The sequence below is a fragment of the Nerophis ophidion genome, linkage group LG09 (genome assembly GCF_033978795.1).
Source record: "Nerophis ophidion isolate RoL-2023_Sa linkage group LG09, RoL_Noph_v1.0, whole genome shotgun sequence".
In the NCBI taxonomy this organism is placed as follows: domain Eukaryota; kingdom Metazoa; phylum Chordata; class Actinopteri; order Syngnathiformes; family Syngnathidae; genus Nerophis; species Nerophis ophidion.
The window spans coordinates 8,632,804-8,653,538 of record NC_084619.1 but is presented as its reverse complement, the minus strand read 5'-3'; the positions used below and the strand labels follow the sequence as shown (position 1 = coordinate 8,653,538).

At 41.0% G+C, this 20,735-nt stretch overlaps 1 protein-coding gene across 4 annotated transcripts in view; it reads right to left on the bottom strand.

Annotated features, from left to right (window-relative positions):
- zgc:123010 (uncharacterized protein LOC641500 homolog) overlaps positions 1-20,735 on the bottom strand; it is an 81,664-nt gene that overhangs the window by 44,977 nt on the left and 15,952 nt on the right. For 3 of the 4 annotated variants that reach the window (XM_061910214.1, XM_061910215.1, XM_061910217.1), the window contains 5 exons: positions 4,880-4,965; positions 4,705-4,785; positions 2,765-2,827; positions 2,513-2,692; positions 2,321-2,434 (listed from right to left, as the gene is read on the bottom strand). In XM_061910214.1, coding sequence (XP_061766198.1) covers positions 2,321-2,434; positions 2,513-2,692; positions 2,765-2,827; positions 4,705-4,785; positions 4,880-4,965 — 524 coding nt within the window. The remainder of the gene's footprint in view (positions 1-2,320; positions 2,435-2,512; positions 2,693-2,764; positions 2,828-4,704; positions 4,786-4,879; positions 4,966-20,735) is intronic. The other variant, XM_061910216.1, reaches the window with a different exon arrangement.

Genomic DNA, 20,735 nt, shown 5'->3' with positions numbered 1-20,735 from the left:
TCGTTTTATGTGTTAACTCCCGTTGCCTCAACAGAGCAAAAAAACATTACAAAGGACAGCACGCACCCTGGCTTCCACCTGTTCGACTTGCTACTATCAGGCAGGCGCTACAGGTGCATCAGAGCCAGAACAAACAGGCTCAGAGACAGCTTCTTTCCCAAAGCTGTCTCCATGTTGAACTCTAACTTATAATAATAATAATAATAATAATTCACACTTATACAATATCCTGCCCTAATAACCTACTGTGCAATACTACCCTTCGAGAACAATACGTCTGACAATGATTGTGTCACAGCTTGGCTTGGACGTGGATTGTTTCCCCGATGCAGATGAGGATCAGCACGAGCGGGGCGTGGACGTGACTACATGACATGTATTTAATAAACAAACAACAAAAAGCGCTCACCATGGAGGTACAAAACTTGGCTACACGGTACAAACGTGAAACAAAAACACCTGCTCGATGGCATGAAATGATGGAAATAAACTAAAGGACTTCGCACAAAAACAATTGGCTATGAACTATAAACAAAGACTTAACTTGGGCAAAATGAACAACGTAGCAAGGCATGAAGCAGATAAACGAGGGCGTGAAGGAGGTGCAGCATGGGTAGAAGATCCCAGGACGAAGACAAGAAAAAGAGTGACTTAAATAGCTATGATCATTAGTGAAAACAGGTGTGAGGCTGAGAACAGGGACGTGACAGGTGGAAACTAATGAGTTGGCATGGAGACGAAAACAAACCAGGAAGTGCCAAGACAGAACTAAATGTCCAAAATCAAAACATGATCCATAGTTGTGACAGATTGTTATTTAGTACTTCGGTACTCTTGTCTTGTTCTGTATCTTCCGCTTATCCGAGGTCGGGTCGCGGGGGCAGCAGCCTAAGCAGGGAAGCCCAGACTTCCCTATCTCCAGCCACTTCGTCCAGCTCTTCCCGGGGGATCCCGAGGCGTTCCCAGGCCAGCCGGGAGACATAGTCTTCCCAACGTGTCCTGGGTCTTCCCCGTGGCCTCCTACCAGCTGGACGTGCCCTAAACACCTCCCTAGGGAGGCGTTCGGGTGGCATCCTGACCAGATGCCCGAACCACCTCATCTGGCTCCTCTAGATGTGAAGGGGCAGCGGCTTTACTTTGAGTTCCTCCCGGATGGCAGAGCTTCTCACCCTATCTCTAAGGGAGAGCCCCGCCACACGGCGGAGGAAACTCATTTCGGCCGCTTGTACCCGTGATCTTATCCTTTCGGTCATGACCCAAAGCTCATGACCACAGGTGAGGATGGGAACGTAGATCGACCGGTAAATTGAGAGCTTTGCCTTCCGGCTCAGCTCCTTCTTCACCACAACGGATCGATACAACGTCCGTATTACTGAAGACGCCGCACCGATCCGCCTGTCGAACTCACGATCCACTCTTCCCTCACTTGTGAACAAGACTCCTAGGTACTTGAACTCCTCCACTTGGGGCAGGTCTCCTCCCCAACCCGGAGATGGCACTCCACCTTTTTCCGGGCGAGAACCATGGACTCGGACTTGGAGGTGCTGATTCTCATTCCGGTCGCTTCACACTCGGCTGCGAACCGATCCAGTGAGAGCTGAAGATCCCGGTCAGATGAAGCCATCAGGACTACATCATCTGTTCTGTATATTATACAGTATTTTGTATTTCTAAAATGTTTTGTATATTGTACAGGATTGCTTATTATTTTTATTGGATAGTAGTCTGTTTATTTCAATTGTTAGTTTTTCCTTTATTACCTCTTGTGTTATTTATTTCACCCCATATTTGTTCCCACTACCGCACCTTAAGTTGGAGTCTTTAATCTCGTTAAATGCAAATATAGTGACAATAAAGTCCATTCTATTCTATTATATTCTATAAATTGCATCTAAGTGTCAAGTTACAGTGTATATATAAAAATAAATGATAAATGGGTTGTACTTGTATAGCGCTTTTCTACCTTCAAGGTACTCAAAGCGCTTTTGACACTACTTCCACATTTACCCATTCACACACACATTCACACACTGATGGAGGGAGCTGCCATGCAAGGCGCCAACCAGCACCCATCAGGAGCAAGGGTGAAGTGTCTTGCTCAGGATACAACGGACGTGACGAGGTTGGTACTAGGTGGGATTTGAACCAGGGACCCTTGGGTTGCGCACGGCCACTCTCCCACTGCGCCACGCCGTGGATTAAGTGCACATAAGTGCTTCTTAAAGCTGCAAATTCTGGACACAACCAAAAGGATGAGCGTGTCCGCATTTGAGACTTATTTAAAATTGTTAATAAGTGTAGGAGGAATACAATGATATACCTCCTTCCTGGCCTCGTTCTCTTTGTTTTCTTTGGACTTGCGGCATGATCCTTTGGGCTTGATGTGGCTGGCCGCGTTGGCAACAAAGGCGCTGTTCACATCCCACTCGGGCTCCTGCGAACCAGACGCAGGATGATATCAGTATGTATTGTCGCGGTTTAGGACTTTACAACCGGTGAATGAGGCCCGCACCTCTTCAGCTGTTGTGGTCCTCTGATGCGCACTGGAGGGGGAGGTAGCAAGCTTGTATGAGGCAGCAGGTTTTGCAGGCTTTGTCTCCTCCTTTTGAACGTGTGTCTCTCCTACTGCAATAACTTCCGCTTCCGATTCGCTCTCATCCAAGTCGGACTCGGCTCCTCCATCTTCATCACCCTGATGGATGTAGAGGACCACGTTATTATCCGCGAGCGCAGCAAAGGGCGGTGTAAGAAGAGAGCCACTGACGTTGACCTGCTCAGCACTTTCGCTTTGATTCACTTGCTCCTGCTTCTTACGTTTTCGACGGCGCTGAAAAAAAGACATAAAAAGGTCGTCGACTCTGGAAATAGCATGACTTGCTTTCTCGGCAATAAAATATTTACATTTCTCTTTAAAGGCCCACTGAAACCCACTACTAGCGACCACGCAGTCTGATAGTTTATATATCAATTATGAAATATTAACATTGCAACACATGCAAATACGGCCTTTTTACTTTACTAAATTGCAATTTTAAATTTCCCGAGAAGTGTCGTGTTGAAAACCTCGCGGTATGATGACGCGTGCGTTTGACGTCACCGGTTGTAGCGGACATTATTTTCCAGCCCGATCCAAGCTATAAGTAGTCTGCTTTAATCGCATAATTACACAGTATTCTGGACATCTGTGTTGCTGAATCTTTTGCAATTTGTTCAATTAATAATGGAAAAGTCAAAGTAGAAAGATGGAGGTGGGAAGCTTTTAGCCTTTAGCCACAAAAACACAGCCGGTGTTTCATCCATCCATCTTCTTCCGCTTATCCGAGGTCGGGTCGCGGGGGCAACAGCCTAAGCAGGGAAACCCAGACTTCCCTTTCCCCAGCCACTTCGTCTAGCTCTTCCCGGGGCATCCCGAGGCGTTCCCAGGCCAGCCGGGAGACATAGTCTTCCCCGTGGCCTCCTACCGGTTGGACGTGCCCTAAACACCTCCCTAGGGAGGCGTTCGGGTGGCATCCTGACCAGATGCCCGAACCACCTCATCTGGCTCCTCTCGATGTGAAGGAGCAGCGGCTTTACTTTGAGTTCCTCCCGGATGGCAGAGCTTCTCACCCTATCTCTAAGGGAGAGCCCCAAACTCATTTCGGCCGCTTGTACCCGTGATCTTATCCTTCCGGTCATGACCCAAAGCTCATGACCACAGGTGAGGATGGGAACGTAGATCGACCGGTAAATTGAGAGCTTTGCCTTCCGGCTCAGCTCCTTCTTCACCACAACGGATCGGTACAACGTCCGCATTACTGAAGACGCCGCACCGATCCGCCTGTCGATCTCACGATCCACTCTTCCCTCACTTGTGAACAAGACTCTGAGGTACTTAAACTCCTTCACTTGGGGCAGGGTCTCCTCCCCAACCCGGAGATGGCACTCCACCCTTTTCCGGGCGAGAACCATGGACCGGTGTTTCCTTGTTTAAAATTCCCCGGAGGTTAAGCTTTACTATGGATCAGAGCGGTCAAGCGAACATGGATCCCGACTACATGTCAACCGGCAGTTTTCGGTGAGAAAATGGTGGTATAAAGTCGGCTCTTACCGGAGATCAGCGGAGCTTACGCCGTCCATGCAGCTGCCGTGACTTCTGTCAGAGACTCTGGTGTCAACACACCCGTGGCCACACCCCTCCGACTTCAGGTACTATTTAATCTCACTAAAACACTAGCAACACAATAGCAGATAAGGGATTTTCCAGAATTATCCTTGTAAATGTGTCTAAAAACATCTGAATCGCTCTCACTGCCCTCGCCTGTTTTTTGTTTTTTTTCTAGTCTTTCACTATCAATATCCTCATCCACGAATCTTTCATCCTCGCTCAAATTAACGGGGAAATTGTCGCTTTCTCGGTCCGAATTGCTCTTACTGCTGGTGGCTCACATTATAAACAATGTTCAAATGTGAGGAGCTCCACAACCAGTGACGTCACGCGCACATCGTCTGCGACTTCCGGTACAGGCAAGGTTTTTTTATTAGCGACCAAAAGTTGCGAACTTCATCGTCGATGTTCTCTACTAAATCCTTTCAGCAAAAATATGGCAATATCGGGAAATGATCAAGTATGACACATAGAATGGACCTGCTATCCCCGTTTAAATAAGAAAATCTCGTTTCAGTAGGCCTTTAAGTTTGAAAAATCAGCAACATTCATGTATTCACCTTCTTCTTTGCTTTGCGTCGCTCTGCTCTCTGTCTGGCCTTCTCACCCTCACTTAGATCCTCCTCACAATTTAATGCCTCCTGCACACACACACACACCAAGTCACAGTGACACTTTGAACTTCTGACCCCATAGTTCTGACTGTGTCCGGTCAGCGTGACACGGTTTGTTTACCTGTGACAAAGGGCCATCATCACTTGGGTCACGGTGGGCAGCACCACAGTCCATCAGTTCTTCCTGCGGCTGCTGCACAGGTGGACCTACATTAGAAAAAAGTAATCTGTCATTTTTGGCTGTATTCATACATCAATCAATCAATCAATGTTTACTTATATAGCCCTAAATCACTAGTGTCTCAAAGGGCTGCACAAACCACTACGACATCCTCGGTAGGCCCACATAAGGGCAAGGAAAACTCACACCCAGTGGGACGTCGGTGACAATGATGACTATGAGAACCTTGGAGAGGAGGAAAGCAATGGATGTCGAGCGGGTCTAACATGATACTGCGAAAGTTCAATCCATAATGGATCCAACACAGTCGCGAGAGTCCAGTCGAAAGCGGATCCAACACAGCAGCGAGAGTCCCGTTCACAGCGGAGCCAGCAGGAAACCATCCCAAGCGGAGGCGGATCAGCAGCGCAGAGATGTCCCCAGCCGATACACAGGCGAGCAGTACATGGCCACCGGATCGGACCGGACCCCCTCCACAAAGGAGAGTGGGACATAGAAGAAAAAGAAAAGAAACGGCAGATCAACTGGTCTAAAAAGGGGAGTCTATTTAAAGGCTAGAGTATACAAATGAGTTTTAAGGTGAGACTTAAATGCTTCTACTGAGGTGGCATCTCGAACTGTTACCGGGAGGGCATTCCAGAGTACTGGAGCCCGAACGGAAAACGCTCTATAGCCCGCAGACTTTTTTTGGGCTTTGGGAATCACTAATAAGCCGGAGTCCTTTGAACGCAGATTTCTTGCCGGGACATATGGTACAATATAATCGGCAAGATAGGATGGAGCTAGACCGTGTAGTATTTTATAGGTAAGTAGTAAAACCTTAAAGTCACATCTTAAGTGCACAGGAAGCCAGTGCAGGTGAGCCAGTACAGGCGTAATGTGATCAAACTTTCTTGTTCTTGTCAAAAGTCTAGCAGCCGCATTTTGTACCAACTGTAATCTTTTAATGCTAGACATGGGGAGACCCGAAAATAATACGTTACAGTAGTCGAGACGAGACGTAACAAACGCATGGATAATGATCTCAGCGTCTTTAGTGGACAGAATGGAGCGAATTTTAGCGATATTGCGGAGATGAAAGAAAGCCGTTTTAGTAACGCTTTTAATGTGTTGGTCATTTCAAAAACAGTTGTCTACATTTAAAAATATACATATATTTATATATTTTTAAAAAGGTGGAAATCGTTGGCCCCCCCTTAATTTACAATTGATTCTAGAATAAAGACATTTCAATCAATCAATGTTTACTTATATAGCACTAAATCACTACTGTCTCAAAGGGCTGCACAAACCACAACACAAACCACTACGACATCCTCGGTAGGCCCACATAAGGGCAAGGAAAACTCACACCCAGTGGGACGTCGGTGATGATATTATTTGGTATATAAATTAGAATACAACATTTTCAAAACATGTTGCAGGTTACAAACGCTCCTTTTGGCTGCTAATGTATGACCTATATGTGTAATGTTAGCCTAAAAAAACTGCTTTTTTTAAATACTTACAGAAATCTCAGAATAATAATCCATCTAATAAATTAAAATAGAGCAACCCTAACTCCAACCTCATCCCATCTTTACAATATTGTGGATAGAAATGTTCAAAGCAATTGAAAAGACATACAAATACAATACTCAATCATCGAATACTTAGATGCCCTGCGATGAGATGGCGACTTGTCCAGGGTGTACCCCGCCTTCCGCCCGATTGTAGCTGAGATAGGCGCCAGCGCCCCCCGCGACCCCGAAAGGGAATAAGCGGTAGAAAATGGATGGATGGATGGACGGATACTTAGACTTGGACAACTTAGACATTTAGACTTGGACAAGGCAGGTATAAAATAGACAAAAAATGTACCGTAGTAGCAATAGAAAATATAAATTATATGTAATATTATGGGCTTCACGGTGGAAGAGGGGTTAGTGAGTCTGCCTCACAATACGAAGGTCCTGAGTAGTCAGGGTTCAATCCTGGACTAAATTTGCCCTAGTGTGTGAATGTTGTCTGTCTATCTGTGTTGGCCCTGCGATGAGGTGGCGACTTGTCGAGAATGTACACCGCCTTCCTCCCGATTGTAGCTGAGATAGGCACCAGCGCCCCCCACGATCCCAAAGGGAATAAGCGGTAGGAAATGGATGGATGGATGTAATATTTACATAATATATGTACAGTATATATCATATATACTGATATATTATATATCTATCCATCCCTTTTCTACCACTTATCCCTTTCGGGGTCTCGGGGGGTGCCGGAGCCTATCTCAGCTCTAATCGGGCGGAAGGCTTGTACACCCTGGACAAGTCGCCACCTCATGGCAGGGCCAACACATACAGACAGACACCATTCACACACTAGGGCCAATTTAGTGTTGCCAGTCAACCTATCCCCAGGTGCATGTCTTTGGAGGTGGGAAGAAGCCGGACTACCCGAAGAGAACCCACGCAGTCACGGGGAAAACATGCAAACTCCACACAGAAAGATCCCGAGGGCAGGATCAAACCCAGGACCTTCGTATTGTGAGGAAGATGCACTAACCGCTGTCCCACTGTGCTGCCCCTGATATATTATGTTCATATCATATATACAATATATAACAATTACCATGTACAATATTACAGTATATGTAAATGTTTTATCCAGACACATACATTTGTCCAAATGTGGCCAAGTAGACGCATTGTGGGTTTCCTCTGTCTTAGAGATCACTGTGACGGACTGATCAGCAGGCTTTAAATGTGTCCAAACTCTTGCAGTCTCGCCGTATCGCTTTGGGTTGCTAGCATTTTAGCTATGTAGTTAGCCTCCGGCTTGCTGGCACCGACACTGAGGACTTTATCAGCGAAGGGGGTTCTGCTCCTTAGCAAGTCTTAAAATATGATGCCACTGCGGATCTTTGTGGCCTTCCTTATAGGTAGTCATGTGTCTGCTCAGCAAAAACTACTCAAATCAGCTAACCAGACACGTCACAGCAACATCACATGACAACCTCGGAGGAAAGCTGTCAGGTTCAAACACTGATGACATCTATTAAACAGACAAGAAGCAAGGAATTAAACAGATGCAGAATTCAATTTAGCTCATTGGGGAGAAACGTCTGGGGTGTACTCTTTGTACAGTCTTCCACCACGCTCTGACGAAAGGTTGCAAGCCTTCTCTTTTATTTGGACTTTCCCTGATTACATGGCAATAGCTGTTTTTAAAGGAAGGGGGTCATAAACAGCCGTGGCCCTCGGTCACAAAACAATTAAAAGAAAAAATGTCTGGAGCTTGCGTCAGGTCCTGCTTCCTCTCCGCTTTGTAGATAGAATAGAATAAATAGAATAGAAAGTACTTTATTGATCCCTGGGGGAAATTCATAAGATCTCGGGTCAAGACAAAATCTTCCTGTGGATTACAACGGATCAAAGAAACCAACGCCTTCATGTCGCTTCCCATCATATACAGTGGAGTTTTACAAGCCTTGTGCTTGGTCAGATCAAAAACAGCTTTGGTCCTCTCGCCGGGAACTCATGGCAACACAAAGTTTTGTGATAACTTAGATACAATAATTCTGAAAAAAGCTACAGTTTGGGGACGGCGTGGCGCTGTTGGGAGCGTGGCCGTGCCAGCCACCTGAGGGTTCCTGGTTCAATCCCCACCTTCTACCAACCACGTCACGTCCGTTCAATCAATCAATCAATCGTTTATTTATATAGCCCCAAATCACAAATGTCTCAAAGGACTGCACAAATCATTACGACTACAACATCCTCGGAAGAACCCACAAAAGGGCAAGGAAAACTCACACCCAGTGGGCAGGGAGAATTCACATCGAATGGGACGCCAGTGACAATGCTGACTATGAGAAACCTTGGAGAGGACCTCAGATGTGGGCACCCTCTAGGGGACCGAAAGCAATGGATGTCGAGCGGGTCTAACATGATACTGTGAAAGTTCAATCCATAGTGGCTCCAACACAGCCGCGAGAGTTCAGTTCAAAGCAGATCCAAGACAGCAGCGAGAGTCCCGTCCACAGGAAACCATCCCAAGCGGAGGCGGATCAGCAGCGTAGAGATGTCCCCAATCGATACAGGCGTGCGGTCCATCCTGGGTCCCGACGAGCGGTCCATCCTGGGTCTCGACTCTGGACAGCCAGTACTTCATCCATGGTCATCGGACCGGACCCCCTCCACAAGGGAGGGGGGGGGACATAGGAGAAAGAAAAAGTTGTGTCCTTGAGCAAGACACTTCACCCTTGCTCCTGATAGGTCGTGGTTAGGGCCTTGCATGGCAGCTCCCGCCATCAGTGTACAACCCATTTACCAATTGTAGCCGAAACCGTCCAATACGGAAATAAACCCTCAGGTCTGGCAATAGGATTAACAAATTAAGAAAAACAACATTATTCAAATTAGAATTTTGCTAATGATAAGATGCAGTGTATGCAGTGTCATTTAAAACATTTTTTTTTGATCAAATAAAAGAAATCAATCAATCAATGTTTACTTATATAGCCCTAAATCACTAGTGTCTCAAAGGGCTGCACAGACCACCACGACATCCTCAGTAGGCCCACATAAGGGCAAGGAAAACTCACACCCAGTGGGACGTCGGTGACAATGATGACTATGAGAACCTTGGAGAGGAGGAAAGCAATGGATGTCGAGCGGGTCTAACATGATACTGTGAAAGTTCAATCCATAATGGATCCAACACAGTCGCGAGAGTCCAGTCCAAAGCGGATCCAACACAGCAGCGAGAGTCCCGTTCACAGCGGAGCCAGCAGGAAACCATCCCAAGCGGAGGCGGATCAGCAGCGCAGAGATGTCCCCAGCCGATACACAGGCGAGCAGTACATGGCCACCGGATCGGACCGGACCCCCTCCACAAGGGAGAGTGGGACATAGAAGAAAAAGAAAAGAAACGGCAGATCAACTGGTCTAAAAAGGGAGTCTATTTAAAGGCTAGAGTATACAAATGAGTTTTAAATGCTTCTACTGAGGTGGCATCGCGAACTAAATGTGTTTTTTATTGTGCTTTTATATTGTATATTGGCCTTTTATACTATATGTAATTTCTGATATTTTAACTGTGTTGTGAAGCACATTGTGGATTTTTGCAATACAAAAAAATGTATGTTACTTGAAGTATCTCTGTCATTAGTATTAAAGGGGTTCTTTAAAAAATAAGGGGGTGTGGGGGAATCGGAAAAAATTGTAAATTGAATTTTTTATGAAAAAATCAGAGATTCTTTTATAGGCCATATCCCCCAGGCCTTCTTTAAAGTGGGGCCGCAATTAAAAAATACTGTGACGGTGCAGCACATTCATTTACATTAAAAGGCAAATCCTGGTACAACAAATCATGCGTCAGGATGACAATGTTGACAGATTTACAGTTCCGCAAAACTGCATAATTGGGTTGAGTTGAGTGTTGTGAAGGCTATCAAATTGACTGATTCATCTATGATTCAACCCTATGATTAGGGTCGGGCATCGAGTATCAATGGGAATTTTTTTTTAAACCTTCGATTTCCATGCTCAGTCTACCGACTGGAAGAATTAGCTACTACAAAGGTAAACAAGGGTAAACTGGAAGAATTAGCTACTACAAAGGTAAACAAGCTGTTTATTTCTATACACGGTGTGAAACCTACCCTCCGAGTCAATAATCCTTCTACTACAGTTTATGAATGTGGAGATGAAAATCAGTATCGGACAATTTTCCTGAAAAATTATGTGATTGGCCATTACGATTTATGTTGTTTAATGCTGATTACATTGTCTGACTGACACCATTTACTTTTGGTGCCCCGGCTGACAAGCTGCCAGCAGCTATTTATGTACCTCCATACACAGTGTGGAGCCGCTCCCCTTAATAATAATCACCTCCATTACGGAAAGTAAAGGGTATTTTCTAGTTTCCTAATAATCACCATCAAGTCTCATCATCATTATTATGGAGGACGAGGCTAAAAATGTTAAATACACCAAGAGTAAGCAAGGAGCAGGCATAATAATAGCTCATCTCACCCCTAAACTAGCTTGAAACAACACCAAGAAATAAATACGGAGTAAACTTAAAGAAGTCCAGATGGAACGGGTAAGAAATTATTAATAAGAAATAACCAAATAAATGAATGAGCCTAGAGAGAGGATAATATTTTACTGTGTCAACATTGCCAGCATCAGTTGACACACTAGAATAGTGGTTCTCAACCATTTTTCAGTGATGTACCCCCTGTGAACATTTTTTTAATTCAAGTACCCCCTTAATCAGAGCTAAGCATTTTTGGTTGAAAAAAAAGGGATAAAGAAGCAAAATACAGCACTATGTCATCAGTTTCTGATTTATTAAATTGTATAACAGTGCAAAATATTGCTCATTTGTAGTGGTCTTTCTTGAACTATTTGGGAAAAAGATATAAAAATAACTAAAAACTGAATGAAAATAAACAAGTGATTCAATTATAAATAAATATTTCTACACATAGAAGTAATCATCAACTTAAAGTGCCCTCTTTAGGGATTGTAATAGAGATCCATCTGGATTCATGAACTTAATTCTAAACATTTCTTCTCAAAAAAATAAATCTTTAACATCAATATTTATGGAACATGTCCACAAAAAAATCCAGCTGTCAACACTGAATATTGCATTGTTGTATTTTTTTATATATATATATGTAGGTGTGGGAAAAATCACAAGACTACTTCGTCTCTACAGAACTGTTCCCTCAATCATCAAAAAAAAAAAAAATCTCCTGATGATTGAGGGAACCCCTCATGAAACAGTTCTGTAGAGATGAAGTAGTCTTGTGATTTTTCCCACACCCACATATTGCGCTCTACCACGGTATCGAGCACTATTCTCTGGATAATCCAATCAAGATATATATATATATATATATATATATATATATATATATATATATATATATATATATATATATATATATAATAAATTTCCAGTGAGCAAAATGTTGTACTTAAATAAATAAATAAATCACAACCAAAATCAATAAAATAGGTTAAGTCGGAGTAGGGGACCCTCAGATATACAAAACCAAAACAATAAATACAATGGCTAAAAAAGTAATGTTGACAAAATTGATCACGGTTATTATTATTGTGTTATTGTTGAATGTGCTCAAAAAGTAATTATACACACAGACTTAATTGTTATTAACGAAGATGTTTTTTTTGATAATTAAAATAATAGATACTATACGCTTTATTTACAGACAGCAACATCAAATATTGTTGTGGCTGCAAACGAGACATATTATTTGTATGTGAGTGTTTAAATATGTTCATCTTTTATTTTAAATTGTAAAGGGTGATAAGTTGTTTCACTTCCGATTTGTGACGTCACGTGAGTTCACTACCTGTTGAACGGAGTTCTTGTCCGTCTGTTTCAATTTTACAAGTATGATGTAGTAACAGACATGTTCATAACAATATATAATATGTACAATATGTGTCTTATTTTGGTCATTTAAAGCAATACCTGACATTCCTCAACACATTTATTTCCGTTTCTATAGCAGCACACTTTTGACTTCAGACAACAAATCGGTGTATCCCACTTCCAAACAAACAAACAGAGTGTGTTCTAATCACGGCAGACTTGGTAACAGGAAACAATGACTATTTTGGTACAAATGAGGATTTACGACCTTATCTTTTTGAAGCTGAATATACGGAGGATAAACTACTGGTTTTAGAAGCGAGCATGAACGTTGTAGCAGACGGAAGCCGACAGAGTGAGGTCAGCGCAGGGGTGGGCGATGTGGCCTTTTTTTAATATTATGATATTTTTAGGCCATATCGCGATATACGATATATATATATCGGTGTTTTACCTTAGCCTTGAATGAACACTTGATGCATATAATCACAGCAGTATGATTCCATGTGTCTACATTAAAACATTCTTCTTCATACTGCATTAATACATGCTCATTTTAAACTTTCATGCAGAGAAGGAAATCACAACTAATTCAATTGACCAAAACTGTATTTATTAAAGTTATTAGCAGGTGAGTTTTCAAACGATGCTACATTTTAACCGTAATGCTACTTCTGGTAGCAACGCTTGTGCCCCACACTTGACAAATTAAAGTTGTCTGTTCGACATATTCCCGCTTGAAGCCGAACCACCGCCAGACGATGGACCCCGTGCGGTTTTTCTAGGGAATTAATTATTCCTTCATTTGTTGCCGTTACATCTACTTGAGTAACTTTTGGGATAAATTGTACTTCTACGAGTAGTTTTTATGCAACATACTTTTACTTTTACTTGAGTATATTTATAGAGTAGAAACGCTACTTTTACTCCGTTCCATTTATCTACATTCGGTTCGCTACTCGCTACTTTTGTTTATCGATCTGTTAATGTTTGTTTTGGTTTATGACAGAGCTTCAACGTAGGATCTACGCATGCCTGCGTTTCACCAATCACATGCAGTCACTGGTGACGTTGGACCAATCAAACAGAGCCAGGCGGTCACATGACCCGACTTAAACAAGTTAAAAAAATTATTCGGGTGTTACCATTTAGTGGTCAATTATACAGAATATGTACTGTACTGTGCAATCTACTAATAAAAGTTTCAATCAATCAATCAAAAGTGTAAAGGAAAAAAGACACTTTTTATTTCAACCGTACTTCCCGTCAAAAGCCCGAAGACTGATCGCACAGTTCCTGTTTTCACAATAAAAGTGCCGCTCCATCGCGCCTGCGCTAACAAAATAAGAGTCCAAAAGCCAGCGCAAGCTAGCAAGCTACGGAGTTTGCCGCCAATTTATTTCTTGTAAAGTGTATAAAAACGAATATGGAAGCTGGACTAATAAGATGCCAAAAACCAACGACTTTCACGTGGTATTAGACAGAAAGGAGGAACTTTTTTTCTCCTCCATTTGAAGACGTGGACGTCTGATTCCAATCAATGCTAGTCATCAGAATCAGGTAATACACCAACTTATATTCTTGTCTTCATGAAAGATAGGAATCTATGTGTTAAACATGCTTGTATATTCATTAAAACACCTTTAACATGTCAACAAAAACGGCAAAATAAATAAATTATATACTGTATATATAAATGTACATATATACATATACATATATATATATATATATGATATGTGTGTGTATAAATGATATGTGTGTGCATGCATATCAACGTACCTCGACTTGGTCATTTATTAAGTAATTGATAAACGTTGAAAAACTTATTGGGGTGTTACCATTTAGTGGTCAATTGTACAGAATATGTACTGTACTGTGCAATCTACTAATACAAGTTTCAATCAATCAACCAATCAATGCCTATTGAGCCTATGGTGCTGTTAAGTTATTGTGGCTCAATTTGCCTTATTTTTTATTTTATTTTAATGTACTATTATTTAATATATATTATTGTTTTAGTTGCTTAAGAGATATTCCTGGCTCTGAATTTGCTCGTTGCTATTTTTATGTTTTTGTGCATTATTTGTTGCCGTAATCAGGTTACTCATCAGTTACTCAGTACTTGAGTAGTTTTTTCACAACATACTTTTTACTTTTACTCAAGTAAATATTTGAGTGACTACTCCTTTTACTTGAGTAATAAATCTCTAAAGTAACAGTACTCTTACTTGAATACAATTTCTGGCTATTCTACCCACCTCTGCTTGTGACGTATGTAAGAATGTGCGCTCGCTGTCTGTTAGAGGGAGACACAAAAAGGACTGGCAAGAGCCTGTAGTGTAATGCCTGCAGCTAAAATCAACTGTGTGAGAACATATACTCGAATATTACGACATAGTCATTTTCTATATCGCACAGAGACAAACCCGCAATACATCGCGTCAATCGATATATCGCCCAGCCCTAGGTCAGCGTGACTTTGACATTGTAAATGTGGAACTTGGAGCCAAGTTATGCCATAAATGGAGTGCTTACCCAAAATCAACTGGAAAAAACGTCCCTGGCCAGCCGGAGTAAACGAACAACTGTCAATCGAGTAAGCCACTATAATATTGATCACAACATGCTCGTTAGTAAAACTACAGTACATACCCTGTCGAGCTAGCTGTGTACAAACTGTGAAAATGTGGGCTAATACTTTACAGACACTGTAGATAAATAGATAGATAGATAGATAGATAGTACTTAATTGATTCCTTCAGGAGAGTTCCTTCAGGAAAATTAAAATTCCAGCAGCAGTGTACAGAGTTGAGATCAATTTAAGTAAAAGTAAAAAGTAAATAATGGGGGTTTAAATGGAAACAAAATAGAGAAATATTACAAAAAGAATAAAAACAATGGGAATAACAATATAACAGTAAAATAAGAATATAACAAGACAAAGTAGGCAGTGATTGTTAATCTTTTTGGTCATTACGAATTAATATCCTATCGCATTGTGTTGTGCATTACAAACTCAAAAGCTGTTCCTCAGTGTTCACTCTTACATTAACAATGTCACTATAGCTTGGTTAAAATAAACAACTTTTTGTCTCTCATAAGGATTGTCTGTAAGCAATAGAATAACAGATGTGTTTTTAAATGTGTGCAAAACAAGTTTTCCACTTTTTTAAAGAAAATATATGCATGATGATGTCACATTGACCCCACCACGCCCCGGGCCATGACCCTACCGCCACAACTATATTAGCTATTTGTGGGAAACCCTAGACTAGGCTATCTCAAGGATTAGGGTGGACTGTAAGATACTGCACGCCAGCTGAGTAGACACTTGGCGTGAGTCACTGTTGGACTTGATTAGATCTGCATGACAAGTCAAGAAAATGGCCACCTGCATAGCAAATACGTAATGCTTTCTCAATCAAGTTTGATTACTCTGACCTTTGATATCTAAAATTACATGTGAGTCATAGTCCTTGGAAGGCAGAAGAAAAAAAACGTGATTGTAGTCTTAGAACATTTGCACTCGTCAAACCAAAGCAGTGTTTAGCTCAGAGAAGCTTTCTGACTTTGACACTCCTGGAGCTGATTTAGGCCCAATGAGACACACATGATGTATAAAGACAAAAAAAAAAAGAAGAACGAGTGAGTCATCAGATTTCTATTTGTGTAGATCAAATATAACTACTTGGTCTAAAAAAAAAAAAAAAATTAAAAAAAAGGGTCTCACGCAAGTATTTCATATCTCATACAGCATGAAATTTGCTGTGGTTTTGCTAACACAAGCTTTTTGCAAGGCACTTCCTGCTGTCGTACGCGGTAATGTATTACATTATTTACAGTAATAACATACATACATACCTCACCCCCCGCGACCCCAAAAAGGACAGGCGGTAGAATATAAATATATATATATACACACAAAATCACAAGACTACATCTCTACAGAACTGTTTCATGAGGGGTTCCCTCAATCATCAGGAGATTTTAATGGAAGCATTCTCATACAGTGGTTTATATATAGGGCACAGAGTGGGTGGGTACAGGCAGGCGTAGGGGCGTGGTGATTGGCTCATTTGTTACCTAGGAGGTGTTTCCGTCTGTGGCGGCATGTTGAAATGATTTCACTGCGCTTGAGGGATGATCCAATCAAGGGATAATGAGGGATAATCCAATCAAGATATATATACACACACATACATATATACATATATACACACATATATATATATATATATATATATATATATATATATATATATATATATATATATATATATATATATATATATATATATATATATATATATATATATATATATATATATATATATATATATATATATATATATATACACACACACATATATAATCATACACACACACACACAAACACATATATACAGTGGGGCAAAAAAGTATTTAGTCAGCCACCGATTGTGCAAGTTCTCCCACTTAAAATGATGACAGAGGTCTGTAATTTTCATCATAGGTACACTTCAACTGTGAGAGACAAAATGTGAAAAAAAAAAATATCCAGGAATTCACACTGTAGGAATTTTTAAGAATTTGTCCCCTTAGCAGAAAAACAGCCCCAAAACATGATGTTTCCACCCCCAATGATTCACAGTCGGTATTTTGTTCTTGGGATGCAACTCAGTATTCTTCTTCTTCCAAACACAACTCAACTCGTCGTGTTTGGAGGAAGAAGAATACTGAGTTGCATCCCAAGAACACCGCACCTACTGTGAAGCATGGGGGTGGAAACATCCTGCTTTGGGGCTGTTTTTCTGCTAAGGGGACAGGACGATTGATCCGTGTTAAGGAAAGAATGAATGGGGCCATGTATCGTGAGATTTTGAGTCAAACCTCCTTCCATCAGTGAGAGCTTTGAATGGTTGACCAAATACTTATTTTCCACCATTATTTACAAATAAATTCTTTAAAATTCCTAGAATGTGAATTGCTGGATTTTTTTTTTCACATTCTGTCTCTCACAGTTGAAGTGTACCTATGATGAAAATCACAGACCTCTGTCATCATTTTAAGTGGGAGAACTTGCACAATCGGTGGCTGACTAAATACATTTTTGCCCCACTGTATACAAACCCCGTTTCCATATGAGTTGGGAAATTGTGTTAGATGTAAATACAAACGGAATACAATTATTTGCAAATTATTTTCAACCCATATTCAGTTGAATATGCTACAAAAATAATATATTTAATGTTCAGGGTGTACCCCGCCTTTCGCCCGATTGTAGCTGAGATAGGCGCCAGCGCCCCCCGCGACCCCAAAAGGGAATAAGCGGTAGAAAATGGATGGATGGATGTTCAAACTCATAAACATTAACTTTAGAATTTGATGCCAGCAACATGTGACAAAGAAGTTGGGAAAGGTGGCAAAAATTACTGATAAAGTTGAGGAATGCTCATCAAACAGCTATTTAGAACATCCCAAGGGTGAAATGAAGTGAATTATATTTATATAGGGCTTTTCTCTAGTGACTCAAAGCGCTTTACATAGTGAAATCCAATATCTAAGTTACATTTAAACCAGTGTGGGTGGCACTGGGAGCAGGTGGGCAAAGTGTCTTGCCCAAGGACACAACGGCAGTGACTAGGATGGCGGAAGTGGGAATCGAACTTGCAACCCCCAAGTTGCTGGCGCAGCCACTCTACCAAACGAGCTATACCGCCCAAGATGGTGTGCAGGCTAATTGGGAACAGGTGGGTGCCATGATTGGGTATAAAAGCAGCTTCCATGAAATGCTAAGGAATTCACAAACAAGGATGGGGTGAGGGTCACCAGTTTGTAAGCAAATTGTCGAACAGTTTTAGAACATTTCTCAACGAGCTATTGCAAGGAATTTAGGGATTTTACCATCTACGGTCCGTAAAATCATCAAAAAGTTCGGAGAATCTGGAGAAATCACTGCACGTAAGCGATATTACGGACTTTTGACCCCTCAGGCGGTACTGCATCAAAAACCGACATCAATGTGTAAAGGATATCACCACATTGGCTCAGGAACACTTCAGAAAACCACTGTCAGTAACTACAGTTTGTCGCTACATCTGTAAGTGCAAGTTAAAACTCTACCATGCAAAGCGAATGCCATTTATCAAGAACACAGAGGAATGCCGCCGGCTTCGCTGGGACCGAACTCATCTAAGATGGACTGATTCAAAGTGGAAAAGTGTTCTGACGAGTCCACATTTCAAATTATATTTGGAAACTATAGGCGCAAAGTTCAAAAGCCAGCATCTGTGATGGTATGGGGGTGTATTAGTGCCCAAGGCATGGGTAACTTACACATCTGGGAAGGCACCATTAATGCTGAAAGGTCCATACAGGTTTTGGAGCAACATACGTTGTCATCCAAGCAACATTATCATGGAAGCCCCTGCTTATTTCAGCAAAAAAATGCCAAGCCACGTGTCACAACAGCGTGGCTTCGTAGTAAAAGAGTGCGGGTACTTTCCTGGCCCACCTGCAGTCCAGACATGTCTCCCATCAAAAATGTGTGGCACATTATGGAACGTAAAATACGACAACAAGACCCTGGACTGTTGAACAACTTAAGCTGTAAATGGTAAAGAATTCCACTTTCAAAGTTTCAACAATTAGGTTCCTCAGTTCCCAAACGTTTATTGAGTGTTGTTAAAAGAAAATGTGACGTAACACAGTGGTGAACATGCCCTTTCCCCACTACTTTGGCACGTGTTGCAGCCATAAAATTCTACATCTAACACAATTTCCAACTCATATGGAAACGGGGTGTGTATATATATATATATATATATATATATATATATATATATATATATATATATATATATATATATATATATATATATATATACACACACATATATATATATATACACATACACACACACACACACAGACACACCCTTTCCTTCATGGAGCTAAACTTTAACGCTGTTGGTATTTGTTTATATATTTTTATTGTAATATTTTTCCAAATACTGTTTGAATCTATTTTTGGCCAAAGTAAGACAAAGAACACAATCTGAAGTCGTCTTTGTGTGTTTGTTTTGATGCCATGATTGTAATAGTCTGGCCCGCGTGTGCACAGATTTTCCTCCATGCGGCTCCTGAGCTAAAATGAGTTTGACAACCCTGATCTCAGGGAAACCCTGTCCTGACAGGAGAGGACATTTTCCGAGGAATTTATAATCCTCATTTAAATCCACAAATACAATTTTGTCATGCTATAGGAATTATCATAAATTTTTTCCATACCTAAATACTTCAGACATGAAGTACCGAAGAGTTAAGAAATGGGCTGATTGTTCTTTTTCCGCATCCTTACCCAAGTTAGAGAACCCCCTCCCACCGGAGTTGCGAGCCATCACGAAGCTGGAAGCTTTTAAATCTCAACTCAAAATATATTTGTTTAAATTGGCTTTTAACAAACAAGTGCCATAAGTATTTATTATTACTCTTTTAATATGTGTGGTTTTACTTACTTTTAACTTATTTGTCCTGTAAAGCACTTGTGCACCATTGTGATGTTGCACGGTGCTACACAAATAAACCTTGATTGATTGATTGTTTTATAGAAAATAACTAAAAACTACATTTTCAATTTGCAAATATTCATGTTCACAGAAAATGTGCAGTAACAAGCCTAACATGATACAAAATCAACTCACTTTGTTTGAAACCAGTTTAAATTTGGTTGAACATAATGATAACTTATTACTACACACTGCTGAGTTACTCCTTTTAAAATACTGCCAACAAAAAGTTTATTTGCAAGTATCCATAAGCAAACTTGCAACTGTCAGTATATACTGTATTTTTTAAGCATAGCCTAAGTTCTAAGCTTTTCCTGAACCCCGGTTTGAGAATTCCTGGGCTAAAGCAGCGTTGGAAGGGCAGCTCTGGATGCAAATCGAGATACTCGATACAAACATACTCTAAAACCTGTTCTCATCGTTTTTTCAGCTGTATAACTAGTGTCGAAGAACACAGGGTGTAGTGCAAACTTGGCTCTTGCTCGTCAACGTACTGTTTAATGAAACAGGCAGTGTAAATCAAAAGTGAGAATTATTATATTACACAGCTGTCGTATTGAAAGCAGCAGGTTGTGCAAGTGTCATATGTCAGCGTCTGCTGACGCACATCTTTTGTTGTTCAAATTAATTGTGTTTTATATTGTTTTTGTTATCACTGCTAGGAGTGGTTAACTTCTTTCTGCATTTAAACTGAAATATTCATTAGAATGATTTCATTAGTTAATTTAGTAAAGAAAAATAACCACATGCCAAAACAGTACCAATTTAGTTTTCTTGTCCCTATTAATAATAAATTGTTACTTGCAAATGATTTTACTTTTCTGTTACTTGTAATTTTATTTTTTGTACAT